The sequence below is a fragment of the Alexandromys fortis genome, unplaced genomic scaffold, assembly GCF_014885135.2.
Source record: "Alexandromys fortis isolate MF-2015 unplaced genomic scaffold, M_Fortis_MF-2015_v1.1 scaffold_258, whole genome shotgun sequence".
Taxonomy (NCBI): Eukaryota; Metazoa; Chordata; class Mammalia; order Rodentia; family Cricetidae; genus Alexandromys; species Alexandromys fortis.
In genome coordinates, this window is record NW_026068132.1 from 634,789 (window position 1) to 657,851 (window position 23,063).

The window sequence follows — 23,063 nt, forward strand, 5'->3', positions numbered from 1 at the left end:
TCTCCTGAGTATCCCCCACAGCAGTTTCCACACTCCCATCCTAGGCAGTGCAGAGACCTTTTTGGTATCAATGGGAAGCTCACTTTAGAAGGAACACATGGCCCGGGACAACTTTAATTTCTGCCAGCTCAGCGGTGGAACATTGGAGGGTGGCTTCGACCTCCACACTACATTCTAAATTTCCATGCCTCAGTGTCTAGAGCTGGCTTGCCCTTGCAGTACCTTTGTTCTTTCTACTCTTTGAGGGGGGATGCTGTTTTTTTTTTGAGGTGGGGTCTCACATGGCCCAGGTTGGCTTTGAACTTGCTTTCTAGCTGGGCTGCCTTTTGCTTCTACCTCCTGAGAATGCAGGCTTGGGTCATTGCACCCGGCTTTTGCTTCTCCTACTTTTGAACTTCTTGTGCAATTGACGATGCTGGAACCATAGCTTTGCTCCCTGGGACAGGGCACCTCACTTCTCTTTTTTTCTCTTCCTCCACAGATATGGAGTGCTTTTGATCTCACAGCTCATACAGAGGCTGTGGCCACCCTCCTCCTGGGCCACCGAAATCCCCACCTTAGATAGACAGATAGAAAGGACAGAGGGAACAGGCAGACTCAGGTAGGTATTCGTGTTTATTGTGGGCTGGCAACAGCAAGGCTCTGCAGGCAGCGTCATTCCTCATCGTGCATTTTCTGTTGAAAAGGCAATAAGAGGCATGAGGGCAAGGGCAAGATGGTCTGGGGAGGAATCCTTAGAGATTTCGGTGGCTTTTAGAAAACACCCTTGGAAAGACAGGGTTATCTCAGGGTTAAACTGAAGTCTTAGGATAGGGTTGCTTGTGGTTTAGAATACAGACCTAGGGCTGCTGTGAGTGGGGGAGTGGATTCTCAGGTTTAGATGTCTGTGGGACCCTCAGGTTTCCTTTTCCCCTGTACTCCACACATCTAAATGCATGCAGGATATACATGTAGCTGCTCAGAGCATCATGCATGCAGGGACATCCTGGTGAGAGCATGACTAGAAACCTCAGGGGAACCCACCTTGGCACCAATGTCACGGCTCTTGGCCCGCAGCTTGTTGACCTGGGACTCAGCGATGTCTGCCCTCTCCTCTGCCTCATCCAGTTCGTGCTGCACCTTGCGGAACTTGGACAGGTTGGTGTTGGCCTGCTCCTCCTGTGTGCAGATAAAGGGGATGGGAGGATGGGGTGAGAAGAACCATGGACTCCCAGATTCTCATGGTCCCTGTCCCTGAGCCGCTCCTTACCCAGCTCCTGCAACAACCCTCCCAGGGATGTCCTGTCTTGTACCCTCCTCAAACTGGTTCTGTGCTTAAGATTCTTCACGGCCCCCTACTGCCTGCAATGAACCAACCCATGCTGCCTGGCGTACCTGCTCAGAATCCAGATTCACTACATCTATTCCAGTTGTGCCTCAGATAGATGCCTGCAGACTTGGGGGATTTCTTCACAGCAGGGCTTATCCACACAGCACCCACCATTTCTGCCCAGCCAGATCTCTTTTCTTTTGCTCTGTGTCTAATTGGTTCCCTTCCAGTCCCAGTTCCAACTCGTGGTCCTCTCCTGTCCTCAGCGGTACCTGCCCCTGTTCTGTCCCTACTCCTCACTTGGCCTGACATATGTGGGCTCTAAGCAACGAGTGGACAGACACAGGGCTCATATAGCACTGGGTTTTGAACTTGGGGTACCTGATACAGTTCTGATTATACTAGACATGCAGGATAAATGCCTGGCCTCAGAATCCCGTCTAGGCCCCACTGTGGCAGATACTGGCTCTCACTAGTAGGTGTGTTGATAAAAGAGGGAGAGAAAACTATCAACTCACTGCCTCCTCAGCCTGGCGCTTGTACGCCTTCACCTTCAGCTGCAGCTTGTCCACCAGGTCCTGCAGCCGCATCAGGTTCTTCTTGTCCTCCTCTGTCTGCAGGTGGATGGGAGGAAAAAGCCAGTTTTGGGAGAGAGGAGCAAGTGCCATCATCATTTCCTCCTCCCTTGTTCTCTTCTGCTCCCCAGGCCTCAGCTGCTTCTCCCTCCAGTGGCTGTCAAGGGGTGCTGTCTCTCTTTGTACATCAAAGAGAATTTTAGTCGGGGACCCACAAATTAATGAGTGTTGGGGTACTGTGAGTGGGCAGAGGTTCTGAGGTTCTCAGAGCCACAGGGAACTTCTTAATGTGGACATATGCAGGGACAGGGTCTGCTGGCCTCCATCTGGTGAACGGAGGGCCCCTTGCAGCAGCATGGGCACTTTCGGCCAGTGGTTCTAAGGTGACCAGAAGAGGAGTGGTAAAGAAAGCAAAAGCAAAGCTGGTGTCATCGTTGTCTAGATTATTCTAATTAACAAGCCAGAATGTGGGCAGCAAGGCCAGTGGCTCCGATGACCTTAGATAGTCCTGTCTCCATGTCATCTGATGCTCTGGGATGCCACTGCACTTTTGTCCCTGTGCCTCTGTATCCACTCTTTAGATGGACCAATTTACCCATCTCCTTAACATTCTCTTCCCAGAAACTGAGACTAGCAAGTCACCAGCCAATGTCAGCTGTGCAATTGGAGTTCTCAGACACTCTGAGAGGGTGCTCTAAGACCTTGGCTTCCCTTAGCTGTTCCAGTAGTTCCACAGGGGATCTGTTTTCTCCCATGAACTGACTCTTGTTCCTAAAGTGCCATGTGGCATTTCTTTGTGTCTGGCTGGCAGAGGGTAGAACAATTTTCTGGACTATTCTGAAACATTCATTGTAGTGCTTTGAAATACCAAAAAAAAAAAAAAAACCCTGAGAAATGTTAAGTGAAATAGTTTTGGAAAAATAGGAGTCTCTATTCACGCAAAAATCCCTGGGCTCAAGTTGAACTGCCTCCAGAAACTGTCAGAGAAACTGCAGAGCGCACCTAGAGGTGCTGGTGAGAAGTGGTGCCTGGCCTTAGTGAGGGATGGCACAGCCCAGAAGGGCCCTGTCTGAGCCCAGAAGTGGGCTAGGAAAGCCATTGCTGTCCTGACGTGCTCTCCCAACCTGGTAGGTGAGCTCCTTGATGCGCCGCTCGCTCTTCCTCATGCCCTTCACCGACTCTGCATTGCGCTTCTGCTCAGCCTCCAGTTCGTTCTCCAGCTCCCGGACCCGGGCCTCCAGCTTCTGCAGCTGCTTCTTGCCACCCTTGAGAGCGATCTGCTCGGCTTCGTCCAGCCGGTGCTGCAGGTCCTTGATGGTCTGCTCCATGTTCTTCTTCATGCGCTCCAGGTGGGCGCTGGTGTCCTGCTCCTTCTTCAGCTCCTCCGCCATCATGGCGGCCTGTGCACGGGAGAAGGGACACGTGGTCTGTTCTGGTCCTCATGGGCTCACTGAGCAGGCTGGGGAGATGCTGGCCTGGGGTGGGTAGGCAGGGCAGAGGACTCACGTCTGTGATGGCCTTCTTGGCCTTCTCCTCTGCGTTCCTACACTCCTGCACTGCCTCTTCCACCTCAGACTGGAGCTGGGTCAGGTCTGACTCCATCTTCTTCTTCTGGTTGATGAGGCTGGTGTTCTGGGATGAGAATGGCAGAGTAGGAAACACTCTGGGCATCTCTGAGGGGCTCCTTCCCCTGTCACCCGCTGAGCTCAGAAATGCACAGGGCACCTCCTCACCTGGGCATCTCTGAGGGGCTCCTTCCCCTGCTCCTTCCCCTGTCACCGCCGAGCTCAGGAATGCACAGGGCACCTCCTCACCTGGGAGTGCAGCAACTGCACCCGCTCGCTGGTCTCAATCAGCTCCTGCTCCGCCAGCTTCCGAGACCGCTCTGTCTGCTCCACCACAGCCCGCAACTCCTCCAGCTCGGCCTGCAGCAGGTTGTTGCGCCGCTCCACGATGGCAATGTTTTCCTTCAGGTCGTCGTTGGCACGGACGGCATCGTCCAGCTGGATCTGAGTGTCCTGAGGATCAACAAAGTGAACATAAGATAGAAGGCTGGCCTTCACGAGGCTGTCACGTAGAATTGGATGTGGGTAGAAAGTCCATTGTGGTGGCTCAGGGTTGACTTGTCAGGTAGCTCTACAATGACTGTGTGATGAGAGAGAGCTAGTGCTCTGCCATCCAATTAGTTCCCTCTCTGGGTGAGGTGACACCCTGTTTATGGAAGTCTCTGGGTACCTTCAGCAAACTCTGGAGGCTCTTCACTTGTTTCTGGGCCTCGGCAGCCATGCGGTTGGCATGACTGAGCTGGATCTCCATCTCATTGAGGTCGCCCTCCATCTTCTTCTTCACCCGCAGGGCCTCGTTGCGGCTGCGCGTCTCTGCATCCAGGGAGGTCTGCAGGGAGTCCACCACCCGTAGGTGGTTGCGCTTGGCCTGCTCCATCTCCTCATCCTTCTCTGCCAGTTTCCGTTCGATCTCTGCCTTGATCTGGTTGAATTCAAGCTGGGCGCGGAGGATCTTGCCCTCCTCGTGCTCCAGGGAGGCCTGGAAAGGGTGTGGGGGAAAAGGGTTGGCAGGCATATAGTCAGTGTCCAGGGCAGACGTGGGAGTCTGTTTAACAACCATGATACAGAGAGAGTTCAGGAATAGTGTTCATGGCTCTGCAGTCAGGTGCAGAGGAAGGAAGAGAGGGTGTACATAAGAAAAATGAAAGCAATCTGAAGAAAAGGTGAGGCCGACTCCCAGCAGGGAGAGCCAGATTGGAAGACAAAAGAAGAAAATGAAAAGTGTTGCCAAGGAAACAGAAGCAATCAAGCGCGGAGTATAAAAAAAAAACACAGGCAGGCAGAGGTGGAAAGGGGCTGAGGGAAAGAGGAATGCCTCAGAGACGCAGTAAATAAAATGTTTGCATGAAGGGATTTCGGTGACCCTCAACTCGTTCATTGACAAATGTTTGCCGGGTGCTGGGTGTGTTGTCCAGCACTGGCCAAGGCCCTGGCAACGAGCAGGGGAGGAGGAAAATAGGCTGAGAGAAAATAGGAACAGGGACCAAAGTCTAGATCCCATCCTGCACCCCAGCCCTGCTCTCCCCTGCACGCCCACCTCAGCCTCCTCCAGGGCCGACTGCAGCTCCATCTTCTCAGCCTCCAGCTGCTTGCGGATCTTCTCCAGCTCATGAATGCTCTTGCCAGTGGAGCCCAGCTGCTCAGTCAGGTCCGAGATCTCCTCTGTGGGGGATATGTAGCAACTCAGACTGGAATCTCTGTGGTCTCAGTAGGGCTGGTCATGTTTCTTTGTCTGGACTGCATTTGGGGTCCTCAGGCATGGGGACGTGGCCCTTCCCGCCCCTCGGCCACACACCCTGGAGGTTCTTGTTCTCCCTCTTGAAGGTCTCCAGGTGCTCCAGGGACTCCTCGTAGGCATTCTTGAGTTTGAACAGCTCTGTGCTCAGGGAGCGCGCCTCCTTCTGGGACGACTCCAGCTCTGACTGGGACTCCTCATACTTCTGCTTCCACTCTGCCAGGATCTGCAGGGCAGGGGCAAGCTGTCCAGAGCTGCCCCAGGCCCCTCCCCTGCCTCCAAGGAGAATGCTCTGGCCTTGAGCTGGCACTGCCCCCACCAGCCCCGCGCACATGCACGCTGCGCTGCCCGCAGCCCCGCCGTGAGCCTACCTTGTCGAAGTTCCTCTGCTTCTTGTCCAGGGCTGCGGCGGCGGCATTGGAGCGTTCCACATCCACCATCAGGTCCTCGATCTCATTCTGCAGCCTGTGCTTGGTCTTCTCCAGGGAGGAGCACTTGGCGTTGACGGCCTCCACTGCCTCCTCTGCGTCCTGAAGCCTCTGGGCCAGCTTCTTCCTGTCCAGGGGAAGTAGGAAGGGGTGGCAGGGTAGAAAGGGATGGGGAAAATGGAGGAGGTAGATTTGGACAAGAGAAGAACATGTGAGCCTTCCAAAAGACTCTCCTTGACAACGCAGAAGCATTCAGAAAAGCCCGAGGACAGGTTGAGCACTTAGCAGGCAGATCTTGGTAGCTGAACATGAAGACTTAGACACCTGTGAAGACTGCATTCTTGGCTGCTGCCGCCTTCCCTACAGCACCCTACCCCAGGTGGGAGCACTCAGCCCTCAGACAAACCTTTTGTTCGTCTTATATTCGGATGAGAAACATAACGCGAGCAAAAAGCTTCCCTGAGAGGAGCAGGAGGTGGGGCTGGGGCCGGGCCCTCCTGCACAGCCACATGCTAAGAGTCCCCTATGTGGGGCCTACTGAGCATCAGCCAGGGCTGGCTGCCCAGGACTCACTTGGCTTCCTCCAGCTCCTCCGTCCTCTGGATGGCGTCCGTCTCATACTTGGTCCTCCACTGGGCCACCTCTGAGTTGGCCTTGGACAGGACACGCTGTAGCTCAGCCTTGGCTTCTGTCTCCTCCTCATACTGTTCCCGCAGCAGGTCACAGTCATGCCGGGCTGACTGCAGGGCGTGGGCCAGGGCGTTCTTGGCCTGGGAAGAGGTGGGCATCAAGGGAGTGGATCAACTTTTTCCATAAAGTTACCCCTGGCATACCTTTACCGCAGACTCAACATGCTCCCTTGGCCACATCTACTTCCAAGTCTTCGGTGAACCTGGAGTGGCTTCCTGAGCTAGAATGATCCTATAGAGTAAAGCACTGCTGCCCTGTTTACAGAGGAAGCTCTTGTGCCCGTCTCCCAGTGCTCCTGTGCCCGCTGCCCAGTGCTCCTGTGCCCACTGCCCAGTGCTCCTGTGCCTGTTGCCCAGTGCTCCATGTAGCAGGTCTTGTTATCCATTGCCTTTACAGGGACACCCAGGGACATCAGGATATTTGTACGATCACCACACTATAAGAGGTACATCAGTAGGGATGTGGGGTTTTGTGGGGAGGATGTTGGGTGTTTCTGCAAGAATATGGTAGCCCAAAGTCAACCTTGGGTGTCATTTCAGACACTGTCCACCATAGTTTTTGAGACAAAGTCGGTCACTGAGACCCAAGGATCACCAATTTGACTGGACTGGCGGGCAGTCAGTTCTAGGAAGCCTCCTAGAACTGTCCCTGTCTCTGCCTCCTCAGTGCTGGGATTACAAGTGTGGCGCCATGCCCAGCTTTTTACATAGGTGTTGGGGACTGAATTCAGGCCCAACCATGTCCATATTTATGTGGCGAGTACTTTACTGACTAGGCTGCGGCTCTGGCCCTGGCATATTTGGGAACTCACGCTCTTGTCTCTCTCTCTCTCTCACCAACAGTGCTGTGCTAGGCAAAGACTCCAGCTTACTTCCTTTTCCAGTCTTCAGATTGCTCTCATAAGCCGAGGACCCTTTTGTGCAGGCCCCGCACCCTATATCTGCATCCAAGAAGGCCAAAACCTGTCTCCTTAGATCAGTGATTCTCAACCTTCCTAATGCTGTGATCCTTTAATATAGTTCCTCATGTTGTGGTGACCCCAACCATAAAATTATTTTTCCTGCTTCAGAACTGTGATTTTGCTACTGTTATGACTGTAACATAAATATCTGATATGCAACCCCAGTGGAAAGGTCCTTTGACCCCCAAAGGAGCTGTGATCCACAGGTTGAAAACCACTGCCTTAGATTACTCCCTCGTGCCTCTTCACCCCATACCCCACCCCAGCACGGCACCCCAAAGGGTACCTCTCAGTCTGGGGAACAGATTTAAAGGACACTTAGGAAAGGCTGGGCTATTATTTCTTTTTATAATTTATAGAGACTTGTGGACCAGATAAGCCTCTCTCTTAGGGAAGAAAGAGGTGCAGACTCAAGGGCATTTGGGGAACTGTATGCTTGGGTCAGGTAGAGTTCAGGCCTCACCTTGACCTCTTCCTCCAGCTGCCTCTTGAGATCCTCCAGTTGCTGGGTATAGGTGAGCTTGCCTCGAGTCAGCTGGGAAATCAGCGCCTCCTTCTCATCCAGCTGCCTGGACAGCTCCCCTGGGGAGGCACCGAGGTATCTTCAACCCCCTCCCCACCCTCAACTGTAGGTCCCATGCTCTGGAGACATCGCGGGCACGTGAGGGGCATGTGCACCCAAGGTTGGGGTGGGTCATGGAGCTCCAGCCCCCGTCTCACCGTTCTCTGTCTGCAGCTTGGCCCGCTGGCTGGTGAGGTCGGTGACGGAACGCTGAGTCTCCTCAGCCTTGCTCCGGTGCTCATTCATCTGGTCTTCCAAGGTCCGGCACATCTTCTCGAGGTTAGCCTGAGAGGGGCAAGAGTTCCACAGTAGGTGCAGGAAGGGAGCGAAATGGAGTAAGGCTACAGTTAAAGAAGAAATGGAGAGGGATCCGTGGACAACTTAGGGGAAGGAAGGAGGAAAAAGAGCGACGGAGGAAGACAAAGCAACTGGAGGCCGATGGAGGGAACCAGGGGAGGGGGACAGCTGAGAGGGCCCACCTTGGCCTTGATGATCTGCTCCATGTTGGAGGTGACATCATCCAGCTCCAGCTTGAACTCGCTCTTCTCCTTCTCCAGCTTCTGCTTCACACGCTGCAGGTTGTCGATCTGCTCCCCCAGCTCAGCCACGCTGTCCGCGTGCTTCTTGCGCAGGGCAGCAGCTGTGGCCTCGTGCTGCAGGGTGGCCTCCTCCAGGTCCCTCCGCATCTTCTGGAACTCAGCTTCCCGCTTCTTGTTCATCTCTATCTGCACAGATGTGGCCCCACCGGCCTCCTCCAGCCGCTCACTGATCTCCTCCAGCTCCCGGGTCAGGTCCGAGCGCAGCTTCTCCACTTTGGCCCTGGCTGTGCGCTCGGCCTCCAGTTCCTCCTCCAGCTCTTCGATGCGTGCCTAGTCAGGGACACAGAGGTTCAGAACAGACCTTGGACCCCTCCATTGAGGTCCCTACTCCAGAGCTCTGAAAGACTCCCAGGTACTAGGTCTCAGCCATTGGGTACAGTTGGCAATGCCTGGAGACATTTTCAATCATGTGGACTTGGTGGAGGATGCTATGGCAGCTATAAGGAGAAGCAAGAGGTGCAGCTAAACACCCTAAGTTGAACTGTCTATCATTAGGAATTCAGCTGATGGCAAAGTTTTGAGAATTTCCTAAAACCATCCCAGCCTCATCTTGAGCAGCTGCAGCCTAAGTGCTGAGCATCTGGGCTTGGAGGGGGATCCTGAGACCTCATGAGGTTATGAACCTCAAAGAATCCACAGTTTCACCTGACTGCTCCACTAACCATAATGCAGGAAAGCAAGTGTTCATGTCTTTATAAACATTTGCGGCAAGCTGCCTCGGGTGCAATCAGATACTGTTGCCGTTATCTGAGCTAACCATGAAGCCTAATCAAATGCATTCCTCACTCTCCGTGGGTTCCTTAGCTATGCTCAGGCCTGAGTTCTAGCCTGATTGCTGCTTCCCAAGCCAGCCATGTGCCCGCAAGGTGCCCTCTTCTCTACACCCCCACCTTGTTGTTGTAGCCTTGTCTTGGTCTTGGCTAGAATCAGAGAGTGCCCCACTTAGCATTTTGGACTTTTGTCTCTGTAGGGAAGATCTGGGGGATCCCATTTTCTCATGTAATGGACAACTTTAATGAGCCACAGAGTGACTCCTGGGGTGGGAAAGAGGGGATCTACACTTTTACTCTCAAGATGGAGAAGCTGGGACTTGACGCTCAGGGCCTACACTAAAGAGGGAGATGCTGTAGCCCAGAGCCAAGACCTGGCGAGGATAACAACATTACTGTCTTCAAGAGGCCAAAGATCCCGGGGGTGGCTCAGTATTCTGGCTAACCCAAGAGGATGGGAGAACAAACCACTCATGAATGTGGGTAAGCCTTCATTTACAGCCTTACTGCCATAGCATAGCGAGAAGAATATTGACTATAAGGAGGATAGGTGACTTACTCCAGGATGCCTGTGGGCGCTAGGCTGTGTTAGAGGTTGAGGTTAGTACCCAAGGACTGTGAACGAAGCAGCCCATGGGAGGGGGCTTTGTGAGGGCTTGCCTCACCCCTGTGCAGAGGGGGAGCAGAGAGGCTCAGAGGAGCCCTCAGCAGGCAGAGTGCATCTTGGGGAAAAAAAGCCCTATTTCTAGGTATGATTCTTCCCCAAACAGCTTTCCAAGAAGATGACATATTCTTGCTCAGTTGTGGGAAGGCCAGTGTTTCTGCACCGAAGAATGCTTGGGTCTTGGGCTGCCTGGAGTCCCAGATGTTGTCTAGAACCTTAAACAGCCTCCCCAGCCTCCAGGGTCTGACTCCCTTTGGCCACACTGAGAAGAAGGTCACCTGGTTTTCCTTCAGTTTCTTCTGCAGCTGAAGAGCCAGGGCCTGCTCATCCTCAATTTTACTGTTCTGCTGGTTGATGTCGAACTCTTTCCTGGAGAGAAACGGACATGGGACTGGTGATCTTTCTTTCACTGGGCCTGTTTCCTTTTATTGCTTTATGCCAGAACCCGGTCCTGGCCCTGACAGTGGGGGAGCAGCCTGGTGGCTTTCCCTTCCACTGTGCCCAGGGCAACCAAACCGGTGGGAATACAGCTCTCTGTACCATGGCTACCAGGCCAGATGCCCTGGTCCCTCCTGCCCACCACAGTTCATACTTCTTGAGTTTTTCTTCCAGCTGAAGTTTGTCATTCTCCAGGTCCATGATGCTCTCCTGGGTCAGCTTCAGGTCACCCTCCAGCTTCCGCTTGGCTCGCTCCAGGTCCATGCGTACCTTCTTCTCCTGCTCCAGGGATCCCTCCAGCTGGCGGACAGAATGAAATGAACAAATGCTGGAGAGGCAAAAACCCACAGTCTTAAAATTGAAGTCCAGTGAGGTTGGTACTCAAGCCTGCAAAGAAATCCTGAAAACACAAAGGACTCAGAGATGCCTGACGAGGAACCACAGATGACGGGAAAGCCCTGGGGCTAGAGACGTTAGATGCCGAGGGAAGAACGCCTCACCTATGGGTACCAACTACAAAATCTTGATCTGAGAGAAGGGGAACTTGGTTCTTGCTACTTACATCATCCACCTGCTGCTCCAGCTTGACTTTAGACTTGGTCAGAGTGTTGACCTTGTCTTCCTCAGCCTGCAGGTCATCCAGGGCCTGCTGGTGGGCCTCTTGCAGAGCTTTCTTCTCCTTGGTCAGCTTGGCAATGATCTCATCTAGTCCAGCCATCTCCTCTGTCAGGTTTTTAACCTGTCCCCCAAAAATGAATAAAAATAATTTTTAAAAAAACCTCATCACTTTGCTTTTAGGGTCAAAAGGTGTCATCTCAGAGACACCTATAAAGATGCTACCAACTAGGCCCATACTCTGGTTTGGAAATCTTCAGGAGACCTGGGCTGACCCAGAGGAAGCTGGCCTCACCTTGTTCTCTGTGGCGTGCTTCTCCTTCTCCACCTTGGCCAGTGTCAGCTCCAGGTCATCAATGTCCTTCTTGAGCTCCGAGCACTCATCTTCCAGCTTGCGTTTCTTGGCCGTGAGCTCAGCATTCATCTCCTCCTCGTCCTCCAGCCTCTCGGTCATCTCCTTCACCTTGGCCTCCAGCTGGATCTTGTTCTTGATCAGCTGGTCGCAGCGCTCCTCTGCATCATTGAGGTTGTCTTGTTCCTGGGGGAGGAGGGAGAGAAGAAGCTAATGATTAAAGAGAAGAAAGACGTCGGGTCTTTTAGCGGATGAAGCTTCTGGATTCTCAGACTCCGGAGATGAGATGGACAATAATCCAGGAGACAGAGAGAGAGGGAAGAGAAAGTCACGTGGCTTCATGTGACAAGATGGTGCACTCTTGGTACAGAGCAGTGTGGAGTTGTGGGAAGTATGACCAAAGTGTGGGGTGGGGAAGTTAAGAGTGGCTATGGGGCCTCACCGCCTGCACTTGGAGCTGCAGGTCGTTCTTCTCCTGCAGCAGGGACACCATCTTCTCCTCCAGCTCCTTGCGGCGAGCCTCAGACTTCTCTAGTGATTCTTTGACTCGTCCAAACTCCTCCTTCATGTTGGCCATCTCCTTCTCCGTCTCTGCACTCTTCAGCAGTGGCTTGATCTTGAAGTAGAGCTTCATCCATGGCCAGTTCTTGACCCCCATGAAGGCCCGGATGTTCCACTGGATAACTAGCAGGGCATCCCTGACGAGAAAGTGCGGAATTAGGAAGAACACTAGAAGGAAGTCTCCTCAATCATGGTACCACTCGCATTGGCCTCCTCCACTGTGTCATACTGAATGTCTGCTGTCTGACTTGCTTTTCTTCCCTTAGTGATTTATGCTTTTAAAGTTCACATGTATTATCTACCATGTAACTGAAGTTTAGCCATTTTCGCTGTTTTATAGTATCTCACCAAATGGCCAGAATACTATTCAGCCACTCTCCTTTAGAGGGAAACTGAGGTCGTCTCCAGGTTTCTGCTCTTAAGATTAAGACCTCTGTGAAAACTGGGGTTTTGTCTCATGGTGTACATGTGAAGGGGTTTCTCTGAGGGGTTGTATTCAGGAGTGGAATACACTCCTGAATGCGTTGATTAAAAAAAAGTAAAGACATGAAAGCAAGAGGGGAAGAGTTAGGAATGAGAAGGGGTCAGCAGGAGTGCTGGGGGAGGGGCAATGGGTGAATATGATCACAGTGCATTGAATATATGCATGAATTTGTCAAAAGCTTAAAAAATTAAAAGTATCTGATAGTTCAACTTCAAAGAAAAGAATAGGCTGGTGAGATGGCCCAGCTGGCAAAGACTCTTGCTGTCAAGGCTGATGGCCTCAGTTCAGTCCCTGGAACTGACCACGAGAGAAGCAGAGAACTGACCCCTGCGAATTGTCCTCTGACCTCTGTATGCACCACGGCTCATGCACAGACACACATGCCCACATGCCACCTACACGGGCACACACATAAATAAACACATAAATGTAACATATTCTTTAAAAGAGAGAGAATAAGAGCTGGTGAGTTGGCTCAGCTGGTAAAAGATGCAGTCCTGCAGACCTGAGTTTGAACCCTTGGACCCAAATGGTAGAAAGAGAGACCCAGGTCTGTGGGTTGTGCCCTGACTTTCATAGATGTCACATAGCACCCCCATAAATAAATGGATCTATTGAAAAACTATGCATATTAAAAAGAGAATAAAATGTTTTTCAAAATCCTATACCAGTTTATACATCTACAAGTATTAGGTCAGACTTCTTTGTTAGTCCAGTGTTTTGACGCGTCATTGGAGCCTTTAAAACAGTAGTTCAAAATGAAAGCTATTGGAGTAGATCTACTTGTCCAAATCCCCAGCAAGTGGCGGAGCCAAGATCTGACCCAGATCCTCTAACTGTTTGGCACTGCTTGCCTGCCTCTCATCTGACACCCCCCCCTCCACTCCTGCCTCACCTGCGTTCCACCATCTTCTTGAACTCAATGCGCATGAGCTGGCCTCGGGACTGGGCCTGGATTCTGGTGATGATGCGGCTCAGCCTCTCATCACGCATCTCCTCCAGCAGCCCCAGCAGCCCCGCCTTGAAGAACACCTGTGGGCAGGTGGGTAGAACCAGCGTGGGGCACATTGTTCAGTGAGCTTGCAGGTACCCACCACCTGGGCATCCTGGGTCTGACTGTGGGGAATGCAACCGTCTCAGCTGCGGCACTCAGTATGGCTACCTGCTCTGCACCCATTCCCTGCAGCTCTAGACTCACCTTGGTGTGACCAAACTTGTACTGGTTGTGGTCAATGTCCAGGGAGCCCAGCAGCTTCTCAGCCCCTTTCCTGCTATCAATGAATTGGCCCTCAGGGATGGCTGCTGGGTTCAGGATGCGGTACCTTGGGAGGGAAGTTCTCGGAGTTATTTGCGTTCTGGGTGGGTGTGGGTCTGCTCTGCCTGCAGAATTCCAGGGCGAACATAGGCTCCCACCAAAGCAGCCCACTCCTGGCTCCCTGAGCCCCTGGGCACCCCTTACCCACCTCTGCCGGAAGTCCCCATAAAGAATTCTGTTGGGGAAGCCCTTCCTGCAGATGCGGATGCCCTCCAGCACGCCATTGCATCGCAGCTGGTGCATGACCAGAGGGTTGTCCATCACCCCTGGGGCAGCAGGGCAGAAAGGATTCAGTCTCTGGATAAGTGAACGCCAGGCGGCCTCCCCTGACTAAAACTTTCCCCATGGCTCACCTGGTGCCTTCCGCTCATTGGGGATGATGCAGCGCACAAAATGAGGGTGGGTGGTCCTCAGGTTTGTCATCAGCTTGTTCAGATTTTCCTGGATATGAGTATGGTGGGAGATCAGGGACCTTATGTACCTGCCCTTGGGCACCTGAGCCCTGGGCTGCAGAGGCTCCATCACCAGGACCACCCAAAGGAAGCAGAGTGAGCTCCGCTTCATGTAGTGTTTAAGTACCAAAAAATGACCACGTAACTGGCTTCTGTCCTTCCCACACATTGAGCATCAGGACAGGGGCCCGGGTTTACCCACTCCAGGTGTTCTGTGATCTCTGGGTCCTTACCCGGTGGAGAGCAGACACTGTCTGGAAGGATGAACCTTTCTTCTTTCCTCCTTTGCCTTTCCCGCTGTCGCCTAACAACATGAGAAGAACCCATAAGCAAGAACCTAAAACCACAGGCGCTCCTGGGCAAGGGCAGAGCTCTGCTCCTCAGGGGTTGTGTGACTTGGGCAAACTATTTTCCGTGAGGGTGGAAGTAACTGCCTCTGGAAGCTAAGGAGAGTGCAGGCTAAGATAAGGCTGGAAACACCGCTACTGCCCTGCCTTCCCCTCTCCTAACCCCGCCTTCAAGCTCTTTCCGCTTTCAACGCTTTTTCTTCTTTACTGGAGTCATTTCAAACCACACCTGTTCTTCGTTCTGGAGGCTCATCTGTCCAACCCTTTACTCAGCAATCTTTTTTTTAAAAAAGTAACTTATTTATTTATTTATTTATTTATTTATTTATTTATTTATTATGTATACAATATTCTGTCCGTGTGCATATCTGCAGGCCAGAAGAGGGCACCAGACCTCTTTACATATGGTTGTGAGCCACCATGTGGTTGCCGGGAATTGAACTCAGGACCTTTGGAAGAGCAGGCAATGCTCTTAACCACTGAGCCATCTCTTCAGCCCATTTACTCAGCAATCTTGTCAATGTGCATTGAAATCTTTCTACATTTCTCTGTGCTAAGCGTCTGACGGAAATGTGTGTGCCACCCTTGCTGGCCTCCAGCTACTCCTAGTCTTCAGGAGACAGAGTGCATTCCAATACCCATGGCTCAAGGTAGGGGAAGGTACAGGACAGTGCAGGACGGGTGGGGCCTGGCTGCTGCCTCTGGACCCCACACCTGTGGAAACTCCCTAGCCCGTTGTAGGGGCTGTTCCCTTACCAGTGTCGGCAGACGCATAGGTGGAGAAGAGTGTGGCCATGAGCTTGAGGGAGGACTTCTGGTACAAACCCACCACCGTCTCATTGAGGGGGTCCTTGTTCTTTTCCAGCCAGCCCATAATGTTGTAGTCCACGGTACCAGCGTAGTGCACCAAAGAGAAGTGGGCTTCCTGCTTCCCCTTGACATTGCGAGGCTTCTGGAAGTTGTTGGACTTGCCCAAGTGGTTGTCGTACAGCTTGGCCTTGAAGGTCATGTCTGAGGCCTTGGGGAACATGCACTCCTCCTCCAGGATGGACATGATGCCCATGGGCTGAGAGCGTAGAGCAAGGAGAGAAAGAATCCCCGATTACACTTCCAGCTTTCTGGAGTCCCACACTCTGACAGGAAGACCCTACAGACCTGCATTGCCAATGAGGGTGCCTGGGCAGAGCCTCTTGGAAGTTATTATTGTTATTATTATTAATATTATGAGACATGGTTTCTCTGTGTAGCCTTGGCTGTCCCGGAACTTACTCTGTAGACCAGGTTGGCCTTGAACTCACAGAAATCCTTCTGCCTCTGCCTCCCAAGTGCTGAGATTACAGACATGTGCTACCACTGCTTGGCTGATAATATTCTTAATTAATCTATATCCAATTGCATCTGGATACTCCACATAATTCCCCACCCCCAATAGCAAGATAGTGATGCATTCCTAATGACTCCCCTCAAGGTCTGCAAAGACTAGAAACAAGCTACTTTTCAGGCTAGGGAGAGATATGCGTCCACAGGCTACAGGGGCAACCAGATCCCTGTCAGCAGCAATTCAAAAGTTGTTATTGGTGGGACATCTAGGTTCTGAAAACCCTTTTCTCCTTTAAAGAATGTATGTTTTGGCTTTCCTTGGGGCTAGAATTCTTTTGAATTTGATGACTCTGGAAACTACTATTCTAGAAAGATCCATATGCCTCTCTCATAGTTTAGGAAAGTCTGTGGTCCCTGGAAAATGAGAACCTTGGTCTATAATTCAAGCAATGACTCAGCTTGTGGGAAATTCCCATTTTTGGAGGATGGTGGCTGACTGCGTGCAGGTCAGATGCTGGGCTGTGGCCTGTATCAAAGAACAAGGCACTGCAGGCAGTCACCATGGCACGGGGACATGGGCTAGAAACTGGTTATTTCTCAGCAAGCAGGAAGCACAGACATTTCTAGGTCCTGTCTAGTATCCTTCCACAAATGATGTCTCTTATGTGACAGAAAAGGGTAAGGAGTCCCTGGGAAGTGATCATCTTATATTGAATAAAGAAAAGAAGCTTTCCTCAATGTCTGAGGAAAGAAGAAAGCACTTGTGGGTGCCTGTGACCTCACCACAGTGGGTGAAGCTGGGTCTGGGAAGCAGCTTGGGATTCTGGGGACTGTAGTTTCCTGAGGGTAGAGAAGATGGAACTACTACTTTGTCAGGATTGTCAGGGAAGAGCGCTCAGGAGCCCGGCACACCTTCTCGATGAGGTCGATGCAGGCCTGCAGGTCCATGCCGAAGTCGATAAACTCCCACTCGATGCCTTCCTTCTTGTACTCCTCCTGCTCCAGCACGAACATGTGGTGGTTGAAGAACTGCTGCAGCTTCTCGTTGGTGAAGTTGATGCACAGCTGCTCGAAGCTGTTGAACTGGAGGGTGTGACAGCCAGTCAGGCAGGCTGACTGAGGGTCTGAGCACTGCCATCCTGGGCCTAGCCCATAGCTGGCCCTCCACATGTGACCAAAGGTGTGAGTGAGTGGGTGAGGGGCAAGTGGTGTCCCAGGCAGGCCAGGGTTCCCAGACTCACATCGAAGATCTCAAAGCCGGCGATGTCCAGGACACCTATGAAGTACTGGCGTGGCTGTTTGGTCTCCAGGGTTGCGTTGATGCGGGTCACCATCCAGTTGAACATCTTCTCGTACACTGACTTGGCCAGCGCCCCGATGGAGTAGTACACCTGCTGGACACTCTGCCCCTTGGTGACATACTCGTTGCCCACTTTGACCCGAGGGTGGCACAGCCCCTTGAGCAGGTCGGCTGAGTTCAGCCCCATGAGGTAGGCAGACTTGTCAGCATCTGATCGACAAGGACAGTAGAAGTGATTCCAATGCCTCCCTTCCTTGTCCCAATTAACTTCTGATCAGTGTGGCCATAGGTCCACTTTCCGAGGCCTCGTCCCACCACATCCTCCGCTCCCTCTCTCTATCCCACAAGGCTCTGTTCCTCCAGCCTGCCTGGGACCTTACTGAAGAGCAGGCATGGCAGCAGGACCTGGCCCTGGGTTCAGCCCCTGGTGACTGTCCTCTGCATGTAAGGTCATAGCCCTCTTCAGCCCATGCAGTACCTAGGGTTCTCTGAACACTGCACCTCCCCCACACCTTCGGTGCCGTCTGGCTCTGCCTGCTCCTCTCGCTGCTTCTGCTTGAACTTCATGTTCCCATAGTGCATGATGGCGCCAGTTAGCTTGTAGACACCAGCCTTCTCCTCTGCCGTGAAGCTCAGCACGTCAAAGGCGCTCTGGGACAGAGGGAAAGACATGGAGGTTGGGTGGAGGGCGGCCCAGGAGCTCTCCAGAACCCCCGAAGGCATCTCCAGCCATCTCGCTCACATCGGTGGCCAGAAGCTCCTCGGAGTCATCAATGGAGGCCACAGACACCTCTCCCTGAGATACGAAGGCGTAGTCGTAGGGGTTGTTGGTAACCAGCAGCATGTCTGTGCCAAGCAGGGAGGGCAAGGTGGGGATGGGGGAGAAGGAGGTAGAGAAGGGGAAAGAGGAGAGAATGGAGGAGAATTGGAGGGAGATAGGACAGGGGGGAGGTAGAGAAGAGGACAGTCACTGAGGGCCAATGACAGAATGCAAAAGAAGTGAAAACACACAAGCAAAAATCCCCAAGGCCACAGTGAAAGAAAGGGAAGGAGAAAGACAGCGGACCAAAGAGAAGTGCGTGGAGAGAAGGAGGAAGAAAATGAGGAGGAGAGACAACAAGCAGGCAAGAGAGGAAAGACAAAAGGAGGGCAAGGCACTTGATAACGCATCCAGAGAGGTGTGGTCCAGCAGGGAGGAGGAAGACAGGAGCAGAGGAAAGAGGAAACAGGGAGGATGGATAGAGCCGGGGAGGAGCCCACGGGGGCCTCTGGGGAGGCCGTGGGCAATGGTCAGGCTGGCCTTACCCAGCAGCTCTGGCTTCTTGTTGGACAGGATCTGGTAGAAGATGTGGTAGTTTCTCTCAGCCTTGAGCTGGAAGATCACCCGGGACTTCTCCAGAAGGTCTGAGGAAAGGAGAGCGAGGAGGACAGGCAGGTGAGAGGAGAGAGCCGAGTCAGCAACAGAGCAGGATCAGACCGAGAGGCTCCCACACCACGGTGAAGACTCCCAGGGGAAGACTGGTTCAGGAAAGAATGTTAACACCGAAAGGCAGGCAGAGATCTAGGCAGGGACAGAGGGAGTGAGGAGATGCGGCTGTATGGGAGCAGGTGTGGCGGTACTCACAGGTCTCTATGTCGGCAGAAGCCAGCTTTCCGGTGGCCCCGAAGTGGATCCTGATGAATTTCCCCTGTGGGTAGACCAGACAGAGTGAAGGCGCTGGTCAGAAATATGGACTCACATCATCTTGGACATCAGCCCAACCAAGAATGCCCTGGATGATTCTAGAATGTAAATGGTCTATTTGATGTCGTAGTTTAGTATCAGCAAAACTAGGAGAAGGCAGCTCATGCCCAGACACCAGTGAGAAGCTGGGAGGGAGACAACAGCCAGGCTTGTTCTACGTCACAGCCCCTCTCTGTGGTTTTCACCTCATCCCCTCCTGCCAGTGTTCCGTAAGGCAGCTGGTATCACCCCTGTTCTACAAGTGAAGGACTTGGGGCTCAAGGAGGTTGGTGACTTTCTCAGCATGTAGAAATTCAGGCCTTTGGGCCCAGGGTGTGGGAAAAAAGGGAAGAAATGTTGAAAATGTTCATAAGAGATTTAAAATATGATCCAAATCTACTCTGCCACACCTCTGGAGAGTTTGGGTCTCTTTCCTGGGTTCCCAGAACTCAAGGAGCCAGAATGCGTCAGGAGGGTGTGTGTGTGCGCGTGCGTGTATGCATGTGTATGTGCATGTGTGTGTGTGTGCATACTTAATGATATCCAAAACCCAGGTGCGATATAATAAACCAAATGTGTTGACTGTTGGCCAAATAGAGCTGCCATCATTTTCTTGACCAATTTGGATGAGACCATGGTAGTGGTCCAGGATCACTCACGAATCTGGAGGAGTTGTCGTTCCTGACGGTCTTGGCATTGCCGAAGGCTTCCAGGGCGGGGTTGGCCTGGATAATCTGGTCCTCCAGGGTGCCCTGTGAAAGGAGCAGAAGTTTGGGGCTTCATCTTCCATTCATTTCCAGATGGTTTTGATCGGCTGGCTGCCTACACCGCTCCTCAGGAGTAGGGCTGGACGGGTGATGAGTCTTGAGGCCACACGTGTGTCCTGCCAGGCGGCTCTTCCGCACTAATCCCACAAGCCCTACTCGCAACCCCGCAGCTCCTCTGCTGAGCCTGTGGCCCATGCTCACCTTGTTTGCGCTGGGATTGTCCTTCTTGCGGTCCCCTATGGCTGCAATGCTGGCAAAGTACTGGATGACACGCTTTGTGTTCACAGTTTTCCCTGCTCCGGATTCTCCGCTTGAGGCAAGAAGGGGCAATCAGAACCCAGGAATTCCACTATTGTTCATACAGAGTTCTCCATGCCCTTTCTGTCCTAGCCCTGGCCACCAGAGCCCAGCACTACAGAACATTTGCCTTCTAAGAAGAGACCAGGTCCCATACCTTTGAATTATACCCTGGAAGCACTCTTTCCCACCTGCACCCCAAGAATCAGCCTGGGAAAACCCCCAAAATCCCTGTGGAAGATTAGTGCTTGCTCACGTGATAAGGATGGATTGGTTCTCCCGATCTGGAAGAGAGAAGAGGAGAGACAATGGGTTGGGGCTAGCTGGGGGCTGGGGTGAGGGGACACAGGCCAGGACACCAGGCTCACCTGTCAGCATGTACTGATAAGCATTGTCAGAGATAGAGAAGATGTGGGGCGGGGCCTCGCTCCTCTTCTTGCCCCGGTAGGCAGCCACGACTTCAGCGTTATACACTGGCAGCCACTTATAGGGGTTGACAGTGACGCAGAAGAGGCCTGAGTAGGTCTGAGCAGAAGACAAAGACAGTGTGTGGTCGATAAGGGGAGTCTAGGCCTGGCAGGGGGGCAGTCAGAGGCATCCCTGGCCACATCAGCTGGGCGAGAGGAAGCTGGGTTTGTGAGCCCCCTGGCCTGTGTAGGCCTCTGCAGCGTGCAGCAGCCACTCACGTAGATCATCCAGGCTGCATAGCGCTCCTTGAGGTTGTACAGCACGGCCGGCTCGTGCAGGAAGGTCAGCATGGCCATGTCCTCAATCTTGTCGAACTTGGGCGGGTTCTGCTGCAGCACCTGGTCCTCTTTTATGGTCACCGTCTGGAGAAGGAGAATGGGTGATGGGACGGACGACCACTTTCCTGTGGGCTCTTGTCGGATCTCTCTCTTCCCAGGACACAGCTCTGACTTGCCATCATTCCCCAGTTCTTAGGGGACAAGGGTCCCAGCTTCCTGCCCCTAACTCACTAGGACTCAGGCCCCGGGTGGTTTCCTGCCCACGCTCTAAAGATATTCTAGGGTTCCTTTCTCTTGCCAACCCTGTCCCTATCCAGTGGCCATCTCTTTTCTGCTCCCATGTTTTAAATATATAAAGGCAAAGCTGGGGACTAGCGGCTCTAAAATCGGGGTCCACTTGTCATGTGTGACTCTTGGGCTGTCTCCTGGACACAGTCCTCAAGGCCACCGCTGCTCGAGGAAAACCTTTCCCCCATGGGAAAGCAGCACACCCCAACTCTGCACCCCTCATCAGTCACAGTTGGGGCTCGATTGATAGCTGTTTGCTATGCCTTGATGCCAATAGCATCTGGCAATAGGGATCCGGGTGTTTTTACAGTGGAAGAGGATGTGCCTTCATAGTGGCCAGAGTGGGCTGAACCAGGACGGATTGGAAACCTTTGTAGGTTGTAGCTATCAATCCACACATCCTTGTGAAGCACACCTGTGAGGCACACAGCTCTGAGCCCTGCTGGTGATGGGGTGAGAGTCTCACGGGTAGACCAAGCATCCAGGGAAAAGGGGAAACTTAGGTGCATCGCTGGCCTTAGGATTCAGCTCTGGGCTCAAAAGTTCTGCTCCTTATGCCCATCTGGGCCTGCATCTGCTCTTGGTTTAGGGGAAGGGAATTGGAGAAAGGGGATTCTTGGGGGAAACTGAGGCACAGACAGGAGGGATGCAACTGCAAGAACAGAGGTCTGTCTTTAATGCCATTCTTGGGTCCTTAATCTACAGACCTCCCTGAGGAGGAAGACAGCATCCATCCTTTCTGACAAGAGAGCTTCTCTTGGGTTACACTGGGATGCACCTGCTTAGGTTCCCCTGAGAAGGTTCTGATCCTGGGGTTCTCAAGGGGACATACCTTGGCATTCCCATCCATTCTCAGGTGCCCTAGATCCCACTACAGGTGGCTCCACCCTGATCCCTCTCCCAAAGCTGCCCCACCCCACCCCTGTCTTTCCACGGGTGCACATACCTTGCCATTCTCAGTTTCGGCAGTGACCTTGCCCCCCTCCCGGGACACTATCTTGGCTTTGACGTACTCCTCCTTGTCATCAGGCACAAAGCACTCAGTGCGGATGTCAAAGGGCCGAGTCTGGGCCTCTAGGCGCTCCTTCTCTGATTTGCGGAGGTACTGGGCCGCTGCCCCAAAGTCAGCCATCTGGGCATCCGTCATCTTGTCAGTCTGAAGCCCTTATGGGGGAAATGGGAGGGACCTGTCATTCCTGGTGCGGACCCAGGCTTCTGCGTAGCCTCATCTTTCCTAGCCCACCCCTGCGCTGCCTCTTCTGTACCAGTTCCTAAGGATCTGCCACCACTGCCCCATGTAAAGTGCCTGCCTCCCCGACCTGTCTGTCCTGCCTGTGAAGTCATCTGAAGGAGGCTCTCTGCAAGAGGTCTGTATGGGGTAGGAGTGGCCAGAGTTTGTTATGGGAGGGTGCTGGGCTGCCAGGGGATGGGGGGAAGAGAGAGAGAGGGGTCTGGCAGCCTGGCTTCTGGAAGAATCATGACCCGCTGTCTGCAGGGGAAACTTGGGGGCATTCTCACCTGGCTAATCTTTTCACAGATAATCCTGAAGAATTTGAACCACAGCTGGGATGAGGCTCCACAAAGGTGCAGCCAGACAGAAAGAAGGATGAAGAACAGCAGATGCCGGCAGGCAGGCAGGCGGCGAATCCGACCCAGAGATCCTGACTAGGCTAGAAACAGGCCAAGATAGGGAGTGAGGCAGATAAGAAAGGACACAGCATGGTTGAGGCTGTGGCTCACTGGTAGACTGCTTACCTAACATGTGTGAGCTCTGGGTTTAATTCCCAGCACTGTGACATAGAAAGAAAGGAAGGATAAACATGAGAAGGGGGCAAGGGGAGTGAGAACTGGGTGGGAAAGGAAGAACACACAAGAAGGCAAGGCAGAGAGACAGCAGAGAAACGTGGTCAAGTCAAATCTTGCTGAAGACCAGGAGGCAAGATAAAACCAAGATATGGAAAGCAGGCCCAGGAGGGAGAATAATGGCCGGGCATCTGATGCTTCCTGTGGAACCCCTGTTAGGGAGAACCTCCCAGACTGCTGGAAGACCATCCTAACAGGTAGATCGCCAGGGAAGGCAGCTTCCTCCTAGGTGGGGACAGTCTGGTGTGGCTGGAGAGCCCCCACTCTAAACTCCCTCTTACCTGAGCTGCAGAAACCTCTGTCCGACGGCTCTCAAGGCTCCGGTTCCTTTATATCC

The 23,063-nt window shown here is 52.9% G+C and overlaps 1 protein-coding gene across 1 annotated transcript; it reads right to left on the bottom strand.

Moving 5' to 3' along the window:
- Positions 1-597: 597 nt before the first annotated feature.
- On the bottom strand, positions 598-22,529 carry Myh6 (myosin heavy chain 6). Its single transcript, XM_050126158.1, has 38 exons — positions 22,382-22,529; positions 21,810-22,027; positions 20,516-20,659; positions 20,198-20,354; positions 20,086-20,113; positions 19,734-19,842; positions 19,425-19,517; positions 18,667-18,730; positions 18,348-18,446; positions 17,785-17,888; positions 17,555-17,693; positions 16,984-17,252; positions 16,655-16,825; positions 15,179-15,488; positions 14,309-14,379; positions 13,977-14,064; positions 13,772-13,889; positions 13,507-13,630; positions 13,204-13,340; positions 11,706-11,961; positions 11,207-11,449; positions 10,859-11,035; positions 10,451-10,596; positions 10,137-10,227; positions 8,305-8,694; positions 7,984-8,110; positions 7,727-7,845; positions 6,186-6,382; positions 5,556-5,739; positions 5,245-5,410; positions 4,987-5,111; positions 4,120-4,428; positions 3,699-3,902; positions 3,391-3,516; positions 3,009-3,284; positions 1,828-1,923; positions 1,024-1,158; positions 598-675 (listed from the first exon to the last, which is right to left on the bottom strand). Exons 2-38 carry the CDS (start codon positions 22,008-22,010, stop codon positions 655-657), a joined length of 5,814 nt encoding a protein of 1,937 aa, XP_049982115.1. The 5' UTR covers positions 22,011-22,027; positions 22,382-22,529; the 3' UTR covers positions 598-654.
- Between the last annotated feature and the right edge of the window lie 534 nt (positions 22,530-23,063).

Excerpts from the sequence above, each read along its gene's own strand:
- Myh6 (XM_050126158.1), bottom strand. The coding sequence starts at position 22,010 with ATGACGGATGCCCAGATGGCTGACTTTGGGGCAGCGGCCCAGTACCTC. Across the intron at positions 18,731-19,424 it reads ACGACAACTCCTCCAGATTC|GGGAAATTCATCAGGATCCA; the intron begins GTGAGTGATCCT and ends GTCTACCCACAG. Across the intron at positions 1,924-3,008 it reads TCAAGGAGCTCACCTACCAG|ACAGAGGAGGACAAGAAGAA; the intron begins GTTGGGAGAGCA and ends ATCCACCTGCAG.